At 43.7% G+C, this 12,452-nt stretch overlaps 2 protein-coding genes across 4 annotated transcripts in view; one reads left to right on the forward strand and one right to left on the reverse strand.

Annotated features, from left to right (window-relative positions):
* Positions 1-12,452, reverse strand: part of DDX46 (DEAD-box helicase 46) — a 120,499-nt gene that overhangs the window by 47,605 nt on the left and 60,442 nt on the right. The gene's annotated exons all lie outside the window — the stretch shown is intronic.
* Positions 133-11,734, forward strand: SAR1B (secretion associated Ras related GTPase 1B). Of its 3 annotated transcripts, none has more exons than XM_065734839.1 (7): positions 133-219; positions 4,900-4,973; positions 7,643-7,762; positions 8,539-8,604; positions 9,175-9,278; positions 9,787-9,918; positions 11,068-11,734. In XM_065734839.1, the coding sequence occupies exons 2-7, from the start codon at positions 4,916-4,918 to the stop codon at positions 11,182-11,184; spliced, it is 597 nt and encodes a 198-aa protein (XP_065590911.1). In that variant the 5' UTR covers positions 133-219; positions 4,900-4,915; the 3' UTR covers positions 11,185-11,734. The 3 variants fall into 3 exon arrangements, with proteins under 3 accessions (XP_065590911.1, XP_065590910.1, XP_065590912.1); XM_065734838.1 differs by lacking the exon at positions 133-219 and adding an exon at positions 573-672; XM_065734840.1 differs by lacking the exon at positions 133-219 and adding an exon at positions 586-695.

Genomic DNA, 12,452 nt, shown 5'->3' on the forward strand with positions numbered 1-12,452 from the left:
GGTCGGGCCGTGGGAGGGATTCGTTCGGGTGGGGCTGCAGTGTAGGAACGCCCAGCGCCCACGGTCCGTGGGGTGCGTGGCGTGTCCGGGCAGTCCGTCACCTGTGAGGGCAGGGAGCGAGCTTGCGTGTGTAATACAGTGTCACTGGTGCAGCAGCGTGCGAGAAATGGCTTAAATGTCCGCGCTGTGAGGGCGCTATTGGTGGGGCGGCGGTGTTCGGTGAGAGCCGGCGGTCACTGCGCGGCGCCGCGGCGTGGGAGCCCAGAGTCACCCACGGAGGGAATTCTCCACGCTGCCGGGCGCTGTCTGCGTGCTGGGGCGTGGTGCGGTGTCACGGCACCGCTGGAGCTGCCGCGAGGCTGAGCGGGGCGCTGCGTGGGTGAGCCCTGCCCGCGCGATCGCGGATTTCCCACTGTGCTCTGTCCCAGTCCAACGCAGCAGCTGCGGAGAAAAGGTGCAAAACGCGAGGACGGCCCGCGGACCTTCCGCCCAACGCGGTGGAGCCGCGTCCGCCGATGGCGGTGGGGGGGAGCGGCGGGCGGAGCTCCGCGCTGTGCGTGGTGCCACACGGCCGGGCCGGGCCCGGAAGGCGCCGCGTGGGGGCGGAGCGGGGCTCGGCGGCGGGGTCGGGGTCGGTGCCGGCGGAGCGCCCGGAGCTGCGGCTCGGCGGCGGTGAGCGGGAGGACGGGGAGCGGGTGAGGCCTCAGTGCCGGCTGCCCCACGGCGCGATGCGGGCGGTGGCGAGGCCGCGGCCTGCCCCGGGCCCCCGCTGCTCGGCTCCGGCCTACATCGGCTGCGGGGCGGCCGGGCCCGGGGCCTCGGGCTCCGCGGGGACGGCCCTTCGGCGCGGCCGCGGTAGAGCCGGTGGGAGCGGAGCTTGGAGCCCCTCCCGTCAGCTCGGTGTCTCCTTCCTCGCTATAAAAACGCTCCTTGCTGTTCTCGCGTGGGAAAACCGTCGAGTTTCGCGTTTCTGCTCGGTGCTGCTGTTAGTTTTCTCCTCGCGCTCCTCGCAAAAGGGAGATCTATTGTTCTCTGGTCAGTGATGCTGAGGGCTAGCAGCTGTGAAGGCTGCGGTGTGTTGCGGTATGTTTTCTTCGGGCAGCCGCGGCTGTGTCAGGCTGCTTTGGGTGCGTTTACCACTGAGTTTTCATCTGGATTTGTGTGCTGAAGGGAGAGCAGCCCACAGCCCTCCCGCTTGTAGATTGAATTTGAATTGGTTTCCACGCCATGTGAAACAGCCTATTGCTTCTGAACACTGAATCAAAACCCCTTATCTTCCCTCACCTGCCTGACTGCATGCACTTGTTTCAGTTTCTTTATTTCTTTCCTGTTTAATTTCTTCCTATTTTTGCTCATTCTGTGCAGAGCCCCTATGGGAGCTTCCCCCCCCCCCGTGGAGGGCTCTGCAGACTCTGATCTCTGGTTGCTGAGATAACCAGCCCCTGTGCCTGCTGTCTGCTGCATGAATCTTTGATGATTATTTGGCAGTTTCTTTTTAGTCTCATCTCAGATTTCCCTTTGGTGTTTGTGATTTCAAAAAGTGTATTGTAATACGATGTACTCATCCACAAATGCCTTACAACTTCATCATCTGGTTGTTGGGCATGTTGTAATGATCTGTCAAGGTTTGTTCTGAGCATCATTGCTTCAAAAGCAGATCAAGACAGATCACCTGTAAGATCAAAAATAATTTTATATTCATGCTCCAATATGTTTTTTTGATGGTTTGTTTTTAAAGTAAGTGTAGGAACTGCTGCAGTGGGCCCTACTTTGAGACTGTAATCTGGGAGCAAGTTCTGTGAGCTGGACTGCAACTGAAGCACTTACTCAGCTGCTTTTAGGGCCTCATGTGCCTGTTGTGGGGCTGTCTTGACAGATAAACTGTTTACTTTGCAGTTTCAGATGTGCTTAGGATCAGTGCTAACTTCAGATATGTTGTCTCAAAATAAAAGATGCATTAGAGCTAAGCGTATGTCATGCAGTACATAATCTTTGTTTTTCAGCCTATTTAGTAGCAGCACCCCGTGATCGCTCCTTCTGAAATCTCAGAGATGACTTGCTATCAAAAAACTGATTAAAATATCCAAAGAAAATCTGTGCTGTTGGCTTGTTTTCAAACTGTGCTGCTTTCCTCAAGCATAAATTAGATTGAGACAGCAAGTTGTCATTCTACTCACTGGATTTATTACGGATTTTGATTTTTGTTGCGTGCAGTAATAATTTAGACTAAGGTGATCTTACTTAAAATGGTGATACTTCTTTTATTGCTATTTAAGTAAACGTGCCCATTATCGTGGATTTTAAGCACTGGTCTGCAAATTGTTCTCAGTAGAGTGTGTTCTCAGAGCGTGGCTTGGGGAGCAGATTGGGGTTCCTTTGGTAGCTCTTGGTGCCAGTGCAGTGCAGTGACTTCCAGCTACTGCACGAGGTGTGACTGGGTGTGATTGGCTGCTGCCTCTTAATTATTCTGTGCAGGGATTGAAAGCCGTCCTTACAAGGCTGCTGTCCTTCCTCTCTTATCCAGAGGTTTGCAGGTCTTAGAAGCGTTAATTCTGTTTCTGCAGTGTAGTAATTAACTTTTAGCTGGGAAAATTCGTAACCAGGGTAGGGTGAAAAATCCCTGCTTTTCATAGATGGAAAAAAAAAAAAGCCACGGAACAACTGTGAGCAAGTTTGCTGGCTGGTCTTCCCTCAGCAGTGGATGGGCTGGAGGTGCTTCCTGCTTGCAGGGCTCCCCAGGAGGCATAAGTGACACTTTGCTTGTGCAATAACGTTAGCCAGGGTTGTTAGATGTGTTTGGAGTTGGTAACCATCTGTTGTTGATGCTAGGAAATGGTTCTTGTATTTCTGAGGATCCACGAATGGGTAAGCTGGTGTCTGAACAGTCGGTACCCGCAGGTTCTTAGGTGTCCATTCCAGTTTCTCCTTAAGCCTGGGTGTTCCCAACACATTACTTTCAAGGGAAACCTTTAAATAGCCCTACAAAAAGGTTTCCACTGCTCTGCATCACCAGGGGCTGAAATGTTGGAGTCGCTGTGTGTGGCCCAGCCATGCTGCAGGTTATCATGCCTCAGGGTGACAGTGTCCTGAGCACTGTGTATTTTTTCTGTGTGATAAGAGTAGATTGAATATCTCTGTTCAAATAGCTCTAGTTTGCCTTTACAATTTGCTGTCAATTTTTTTCCCATTTGAAAGTAGCATTTCCCTTTAAGGGCTGCTGGCTGATATCGAGGTGGGTTCTGGTGTGGTTGGGATCTTGCCTTGTTAGAGGTTTTCAGCAGCGGGTGAAGATTTCCTTCTTTCATCCATAAGCTTCATAGAAGGAAGTGGTTAATACAACTGAACTCTGTGAAGTTATTCTCACCTCAGTAATCTGAGCACTGCTCTTACATCACGCTGTTTGCACTGATTTGCAAGTTATTTGAGCAGATCATTTTTCTAAGCCTCACAGAGGCTTTTCTCGGTGGGTGTTTTGTTCAAGCAATAAATAAATCTGCTGACGTGTCCGTCCTGCCATATTTGCTTATTCCTGACCTTTGCTTTTTAGACATGTAAGTGACAGTTTCAGGCATGACGTTGTGTAACTGGGTGTTTATGCATTGACATGCTTATTTGTTTCTTAAAATTTGCAACTGTTCCAGTTGGTCAGCTGTGGGAGGTAGGGAAGGGTTTCAGGGTTAGTCACAGAGAAGCCTAATGCTTTGTCATCTTCAGTCAGGGAAGGCAAGTATGGGCTGAACAGATTTTGTTCCTTCGTGAGCAGATGTAAATGATATCTCACCCCCATTCGATGTTGCTGTCACGTTCCTCTTGCTGCGTGGTGGAAAACCTCTGTGTGTTCTCATGAGTGCGATCATTAGGACACATAGATGGATTTGGGTCTGGTGCTGACCTGTGGTTTGTCTGCTTTGTGTTAATCTGCAGGTTCACACCTGTCCTAAAGCCATCCTGCAAGCCCCAGGACATGAATGCTGTGCTGGCACGCAGGGCATGCTGCCCTCTGCTCAAAGACCTGGTCGCAGAGTTCCCTGTCAGTTAGCAGGAATTAAGTGCTGCAGCAGGGTTAGCTGGCTAATGCTCCTAAGGAAGCTGCCCTTTGGTCTTTGAGAAGATTTTTCTGCTAGGTGCTAATGTACTGTGTCAAACTGGTGCTCTCAGTGTGACTATCCTCACTTCAGATAATGAGGAAATGAAGATGGAGGTTAAGAAATCACTGCAGCCGTGAGCAGTTAAACCTAGTGACAGCATTGTCACAGCTGAAGGCATAGCTTCAGAAGAGGTGCACTTGATAGTGTTGTTGATGGCTGGATTTGGTGATCCTAAGGGTCTTCTCCAACTGAATGACTCTGTGAGATCCTGGTCCTTCTCCATCCGTGCTGTGTGTGTTCTTAAACTTCTGAGAGGTGTGATGTCCCTCAGAGGCTGCTGCTGTGGCTGGCTGTGTGCTGCAGGTCCAGCTGGCCACTTGCTGCCCTCGGGGACTGGAATAGTGTTACTTTTACCATCCTAGAAAGATCAGGATCTTGCAAAGTCGCGGGGTACATTCTGCTGTCAGAGGGCATCTGCCCGCAGCTGGTGGCACTCTGACCCTCCTTACCTCTACCCTCTGTTCCTGAGCCTCATCCAAAAGAAACTGGTGAGGAACATGGTGTTCCAGAGTTCTGCTTTGAGATAAGCTTAAGGTGTAGGTGGTAGAAGTCTGTACGAGGCAGTGCTGGGGGGTCGCAGCCCTAAGCAGTGGATCTGGTGCTGAGGGCCCTTTGCAAAGCAAGCAGACAGGAGGTGTGCAGCAGCAGTGACTTAGCTGTCATAGAACCTCCCAGGGCTCAACGTGAGTAGGCACCTTACGATGTCTGATGTGCTGTTCTAACAGAGCATCCTATTTTCTGTTTATTTCAGACTAAAAGATTCAGATATGTCCTTCATATTCGATTGGATTTACAGTGGTTTCAGTAGTGTATTACAGTTTTTAGGTAAGTTTGTGTTTACTTTTGCCTGCTGTTTTTGTATAGCATATCTATTAAAATATTCTGTATTCAAACAGAGAGACTGGTTAAATAACAACATTTGTTTTAGTGTATATTCAGTATTACTTAAAAAACATTTCACTTCTCAACACTGAGTATTTCCATAATGTGTTCTCCACTCAATCTTACATTAATCCTTTAACCTCTTGAAAATTAGTTTTTCTTTCATGAGCATAATAGGCTTGATTTTTTTTTTTTAATTACTACATTTAGTCTGGTTCAGTTTGTTTTTATAGAGCTTCCCCTGATTTTTCTTTTCTTGCTTTAAAGAACCAGACTTAATTAATTACTTTAATTGAATTCTACTGAACGTAGGATCCAGGGTGAAATATTGGCTTTTATAAAACAGAAGAAAAATGGCACAAGAGGAAAGGGAATGTTGCAGGACTTAGAAGAGGAACAGAAGTTGCAGATAACATAGATAAAAAGGGCAGTTTACAAGTTACAGGGATTCAATTAAAGTAAACAAAAAGCATTTGAGATTAATTGGTCATAGCAGTCTGGGCCACCTGTATTTTATCAGTTGAAAGTTTAAACTTAATGTTAGACCCTTGGCCTGCTGTTGAAATATTAGCCAGTAAAACTTTAACTGAGTTAACTAATCTTTCTTATCTCTTATAGCCAAGCAGTGATTGCTGCACGCTAGCTCACTTTCCTATACCTGCTCATACAAAGTCTAATTCTAGTGAGAGATACTGAAGTCTGCAGTAGAAGAGAGAATTGCCCTTTACATGTCCCTCTTATTCTAAAAAAGCCACTTTTCATTCTCATGTCCAGTATAAGAGTGGCAAAAGTGCTGCTGTTTTACTGTAGTTTAGTAGTGTTTCATTTAACCTGTAAGGTAAGTGTAAATGAGTTTCTTCTGTGCTGTAAGTTATGCTTGTTCACTTTTCTCCGTGTAAACATCAGTACTTTCACCTCTGTCCACCTCTGTAGTTTAATAGTTAATGATATTTGGGAATATGAGAAGGTGGGCTGGGAAATAAGAGCTGTACTTGTGAAAGAACTGTGAAAACGCTCTGCATTCTTGTAGTAAAAAATGTTATTAATGAAATAAGCTGAGGAATATGAAAGAATATTCTTCTGTGCAGGTTGTAAAACATGCCATGGTGGAATGCAATTCCAGAGATCAGCTCATTTGTGGGGGGGGGAAAGGTGAGCAAACAGCAGTAGTGTAAAGGTCAGGCAGATAGAGGCACATGTGATTGTGGATTGCTGCAGTGTCCACGGGGGTGGCTGAGGAGCTCCCTGTGTAACAGTGCTATTTAAAATCTGACAAAAATAAAATATGTGCAGGGATAGCAGATTTGATAAGAAGTCACCGCCACTTTTGCCCTCATCAGACTTAAACTGCAAAGGACCTTTCTCATCAGAAGTTTTCCTCACTAGGCTAAGTGCAGCATTTGTACTTTTTAATCAATACTGTAAACAGTACAGAAACTGGACTCGTGGCTCTTTAGCAGTTCAGATTTGGCTGCCAAACAGACAAGGCTGTGTGACTGTGGGGAGATGCAGTGGAGCAGAGGTCTCAGGGTGATCTGCTCCTCTGGAAAGGAATAAGGGCTCCAGAAACACTGCTGCTGGGTCATCAGGTACAGAGCAGGACACTGCTCGTGATGTGACCTTCAAATGGCTCCAGGGCTCTTGTTCCTGTGGCACTTGGCACAGTGGTGGCATTGGCCAGGATTCTGGCATCTAGTTTGCAGGTCAGAGGAGTTCATGGGTCTTGAGGGAAAACGTGTGGTTAACTTCCGTGGTAAAGTAGACCTCACAAAGTATTTCTGTGTTATCACAACAGCTGTAAAATAAGGCTTTCTTCAGTGTATGCCGCAATACTTTGACATTATCTAGGATTTATTTATTTATATGTCAAAACAGGGGGGGAATTGAACAAAACATGCTCTTTTCCAGATCCAGGACTGTTGATACTGTTAACACTGTATCTTAGAAGGACTCAGACTGGAGGGGACCTTCTTTTGGTCGCTTGTCATTTGGTAGGGCAGAGCAAGCTACCCTGGCAAGATTTAGTTGAGTTTTCTTTTAGCTTTGTTCAGATAAGGTAAATGCAATTATGTGTGACACGTTTACATCAGTCATGTGCCTCTCTCCCCAGATGCCACTCAGCATCACATAAGCTGTGTGTAACAAGTACAGCTGTGATAAGCACATGAGCCAGTATGAATGTGGCTTGTACAAGTAGGAGAGCACTTGCTGATAGAGTCGATAAAGTGCACTGTGGAGCTTGACAGGTCTGTATTTTGTGCCATGACTGTACAACTTTTCTCCTGGGAGAAAAGTCATCTCTAGTGTCAGAAACAGTGACTGCACGTGGCCACTTTAATTAGTGATCAGACACTCTTCCTTTCTCTAGTGACTGTCAGAGCTGTGCCAACAGAAATCTGTAGGACATACGTGTAGGAAGGTGTCTTGGTCCTGCTGATTAGCAGACCACACAGGATTTGAGAGAAGCTTATGCTGAAATATGCCATTGCTGTCACTCTGAATGTTCGTGTCTTATATATATGTACATGATGTGAGCTCCTGATGGTCAGTGCTCCTTGGATAATACTTCCACTCATAGAACTGATTATTAAGTATGTTATTCTTTGTTACAGGACTGTACAAGAAATCAGGCAAACTAGTTTTTCTTGGACTGGACAATGCTGGAAAAACTACACTGCTCCACATGCTCAAAGATGACAGACTGGGACAGCATGTCCCCACACTACACCCCAGTAAGTTGACATTCCTAGTTCCTTGCTAGAAAGTATTGTGAGAAAAGCAGTATGCCTGATTATACATCACAAGTAATTGGGGAGAGACAAAGGAATTTCTGGGATCACAGTCCATAGTTATTCAAGTACTTAAAAATGCTTCAGGATAGTTCAGTGTCATTTATTTAAAATTAAGGAGCCAGTTAGAAGCAGAGTAGTGGAATTGGGAAATTCTGAATTAGATACTCTGGGAGAGTTTGAATCTGGAAATATTTGAGAGCAGCTTCTCTGGATTGTTGGAAGGTTAGCATTTACGTACGCTGTTTTGGTGCTCTCTGGTTGTGGCAGCCTTGCAGGAGGAAGAGTTCAACAGAGTTTAAAAATATGGACTGGTGAAGTCCAAGGAGGAAGTGAGCAATTAAACAAGGACATGACAAGGAGAGACCTCTGACTGTATTGCATGTGAAGTTCCATCTGTGTGGCAAACCAGCTGCCAGAGCCACCTGTTGTCTTTATAATGGGTAGGGATAAGTCATGTGCAGTCAGACATGCTCTGCTATTCTCTTAACACTTGCTGAGATTTGTTTTAATCACATCTTGTTACACAAATGTTACTGATTTTGAAAGAAATTGTATTGCTCTGCTATGTTTCTTGAGAAACAAAATACTGAAAGTAATGAGAGAAAGCAAAATGTGTGTCCTGGATAGTCAGGCTATTACGTGTAGTAGATTACTGCATAGTATGTATATAATGATAATATAACCTTCACAGAGAAAATAATTCTGTGTACTTGTAGCTTCAGAAGAGCTGACAATTGCTGGTATGACTTTCACTACTTTTGATCTGGGCGGACATGCTCAAGGTAAGAGAATGTGTTGACTCATTAAACTGCAGTGAATTTAGAGTTGTTTACAGTCAGTTTGTCTAGGATCAGAAATACGACCATACTGCAGAGATCAGCTTCCCACACTCTCTTTGATAGTGTTAAAAACATTCACTGCTCTGTTCCTGTCTCTGCCACGTACTGTGCTCCCAAATGCAATTTGGCAAGAGCTGCAGTAGAGCAGGATTTGCTGAATGGTGGCAAGTATTTTGAGGGGGATTAGATAGTTTTTGTTTCAGTACATTGAATTTCTTATATATACCTTTCACCTCTGTGCTTCCAACTAACATTTGTTGATGTAATTCTTGGGGAAACGCAAAAAGGTTCAGTACATCAGGGTGTGCATGTCACATAGAGTGGTGATAACAGTAGAGGAAATTATGCATTAGCTCCATTATCTCCAGCTTTATAAAACATGAGATTGCATCCCGAAGACTTGACAATATAAGCGAAGACTTAAAAAATACATGTGGCTTTTTAACTACTGAGGTGCATGGCTCTAAGCTGAGGGACCATTTCCATTGGTTTTAATTCACATCTTCCTTGTAGCTCGCAGAGTATGGAAAAACTATCTGCCTGCTATTAATGGCATCGTGTTCTTGGTGGACTGTGCAGATCATGACAGACTGCTTGAATCGAAAGAAGAGCTCGATGTAAGTTGAACTGTGTTTTTGAAAGTTTGGATTCTAACTTCTGAGAAATAAGCTCAAGTTCTCCATGTTTGACAGAGCTCTCCTGTCCTGCTGGTAATGAGTTCTAGCAATTTCACCTGTTGCATCTTCATTCCCATCTACCTGTATTCTGGTTCTGTCACCCTCTTCTTCCTATTTATTACTGTGTGAACACATCATTCTGCCACTTGAATCAGTATTATGCCATTTATGATGTTTTGTATGTTGTGATTGAGTAATGTAATTTCGTTTATCCCAAGCACAACTCCCATCAGATTAGACAACTCCCATCAGTTATTTTCATTGCACCAAGTAACAGTGAATTTTGCTGCCCTTACTTCTCAGAAAGGCCAAGTTTCACCTACTGACTTAATTCCATTGTTAACATTTTATCTTGATGTAAAGCCCTAAATCAAACATTATCCTAAAAAAAAAAAAAAGCCTTAAATCAGACTGTCTCCTAAAATAATCTTTCTCCTTTACTTTGTAGTCACTAATGACAGATGAAACTATTGCTAATGTGCCTATCCTAATCCTTGGTAACAAGATTGACAGACCTGAAGCCATCAGTGAAGAGAGGTTACGAGAGATGTTTGGTCTGTATGGCCAGACAACAGGAAAGGTAATGCTCCTTTTTTGTTTGTTATGTTTTTGTTAGAGATCTCATGTTTGCCTTACTGGTCTGTGTTGATTCTGGTCCACTCAGCTACACGAAATAAATGTTTTTTTAGTTTATTAATATATTTAGTACTTAATAGGTTTCTATGAAGTGAATGCTGTACATGTTAGAAGTGTCTCTTCTGCAGCTTCTGTTTGTCATTTCCTATACCACATTTTTCCAGGGAAAATGTAATTGGTTTTAGTATAGCTTTCAGTACTTGAACTACTTCTGTGCAGTACTTTTAAAAGGTGAGCATGTTTTCAGAGGCTACAGTTCTAGTGGGGACTATGAGAGAAACCTTGATAAAGTCTTCCTGCGAGTGACTTTTCTCATTTAAAGTGTGGATTTAATACATTTTATTGCTGAACGTGTTCAGCTGAAATGTAGAAACAGAATTATACTACTGCAGAAATCTGAGTTCATAGGTTGTGGAAAAACATTCCTACTAGCAGATTTATATTACCCATCTTTGTGATGATTTGGCTCTCTTTGAAGTAAACACAGTGTACTACTTGTAATGGAGTTTTGGGTACAAGGAATTAAAAAGAAATTGCATAGAAACAAGAATTGTGTGGGTTAGTTTTAGAATAGGTGTAATGGAATATAAGCAGTTATTATTCGTTTCTTTTTATCATTTTGTTTTGTATCTTGCTCTGTATTTTACAACACTGCATGCAGTCTGTGAAGTAAGAATCCTGTGGTGAGCCTCCAGTTGAGCAATAGCTTTATCACACTGTGCTGCTCTTGGCAAGCAAGCAGCTTGCACTCTGACTGCAGTCAGTCCTACAGTTGGTAGCAAATGCTCTTTTTATCTGCTTGGAAAGCTGTTAGAGCAGGGAACTGCTTCTGATAACAGAGTCTCAGCTCTCCAGTTCTCTGTGCACATGCTTGCTTTTGCACTCAGGTGCCATGCTCTCCAGACGTGACTGTGCATGAGAATGTGCTCAGGGACTCCAATCCTAGGGATGTGTGCAGAACTTTGAGAGCCATTTTTCTCAAAAACTCTGACCATAATTAAAAGAATGACATTGTATAGAGACAAGTGTCGGTGCAAAGCAGCTGTCTTTTTGTACAGATGCTGTAATTTGGAATACTTCTGTCTCTTTGCAGGGCAGTATACCATTGAAAGAACTGAATGCAAGGCCACTAGAAGTGTTCATGTGCAGCGTGCTAAAGAGACAAGGCTATGGAGAAGGATTTCGTTGGATGGCACAGTACATTGATTAATGCCAAGACCACATTAGTACATCCTGTCCCGTGTCTGAATATTAAATCTGCTCCTTGTTTGATCACTCAGTGTACACAACTTGGAATTCGTTTGACTGTTCAGTTCTAAAAGCATACATTTTTACATAATTGTATCTCCTATGCTAAATTCTAAGTGTGAGGATTGAGAAATTCTTTCAAGCAAGTTTCTAAGTTTAAGTACCACGGCGTTAGCTTTCTAATCCCATACAACGTTCTTTTGCAACTTTTAATTTAACAAGTCTCCAGCACCGTTTTTGGACAGAGCAACTTTCCAGTACAGTATGTTTGAATGCACTTTTTAACAGCTAAAAACTGCAAACATGTGAAAAATATTTAATGCTTATCATGTTAAATTTTTTTATGTACTTTTTTGAAACTGGTTTTATAACTTTAGAGTATATAACCATCTTTCAAGGAATAATAAATAATTAGCTGATGGATAATTGCATGATGCCTTACAGTTTTCAATAATATACTTTCTTATGCAACGTCATGCAATAAATTTAAATCCACTTTTTGGCAACTTTAATGGAAAATGTTTCATTTTAATGTGTCTTAACTAGTGAGGCTGCCTGATGATCTGAATATGGGGGATGTTTTCTGGAGCACAGAAGGCCACAGTACTTTCCTTGTCTATTAAAGAGTAAGGTGTTTCCCTCAGACTAACAAATTGCATTTCCTTTAGAATTTTACATTTATAGAAGAGAACTCTAATCTGATGCCCTTACAAACACCTCCTTTAAAAAGTACAAGTCACAGGCATCAGTTGTGCCAATGTAGATCTTGAACTAATATAAAAAGTGGTCTTACTCTACTGGTAGCTTGACTTGTACCCCTGAAATGACACCAAAATTAAGATTAGTACTACAGTAAATAACTGTTCTTGGTTTAATTAGACTTGGATTCTGCCAGAAGATTTGCCTGTGACATTGCCAGAAAAAAGAAAACAATTGCTGCTGTTGCTTGTGAAAATTTGTCAGCCCACATCTAATAGGACAGTTTTATTTTTGGCGTTCTGAGTTGGAGCAAGGTGGATTGCTTTCTGCAGTTTTGCCCTGAAGCGTAGTCAGAATGGCAGTTGTTGTGTGCCCAAGTGGCTTGTTTCTGGGGTAAAATTGCATTATCTTCAGTGCTTGTTTCCAGACTTTGGACTGTTTTTTCCCCATCTCCCAGTGCATTAGCTCCCTGAGCAGGTTGTTTTCTAAGAAGGAGTGGTGACGCACGTAAATTCATCGACTTCTTGTTGA

The sequence above is a fragment of the Cyrtonyx montezumae genome, unplaced genomic scaffold (genome assembly GCF_038088225.1).
Source record: "Cyrtonyx montezumae isolate F1298 unplaced genomic scaffold, pur_monq_1.0 scaffold_18, whole genome shotgun sequence".
NCBI lineage: Eukaryota > Metazoa > Chordata > Aves > Galliformes > Odontophoridae > Cyrtonyx > Cyrtonyx montezumae.

Excerpts from the sequence above, each read along its gene's own strand:
- SAR1B (XM_065734839.1), top strand. The coding sequence starts at position 4,916 with ATGTCCTTCATATTCGATTGGATTTACAGTGGTTTCAGTAGTGTATTA. Across the intron at positions 4,974-7,642 it reads TAGTGTATTACAGTTTTTAG|GACTGTACAAGAAATCAGGC; the intron begins GTAAGTTTGTGT and ends TCTTTGTTACAG. Across the intron at positions 9,279-9,786 it reads AATCGAAAGAAGAGCTCGAT|TCACTAATGACAGATGAAAC; the intron begins GTAAGTTGAACT and ends TTTACTTTGTAG.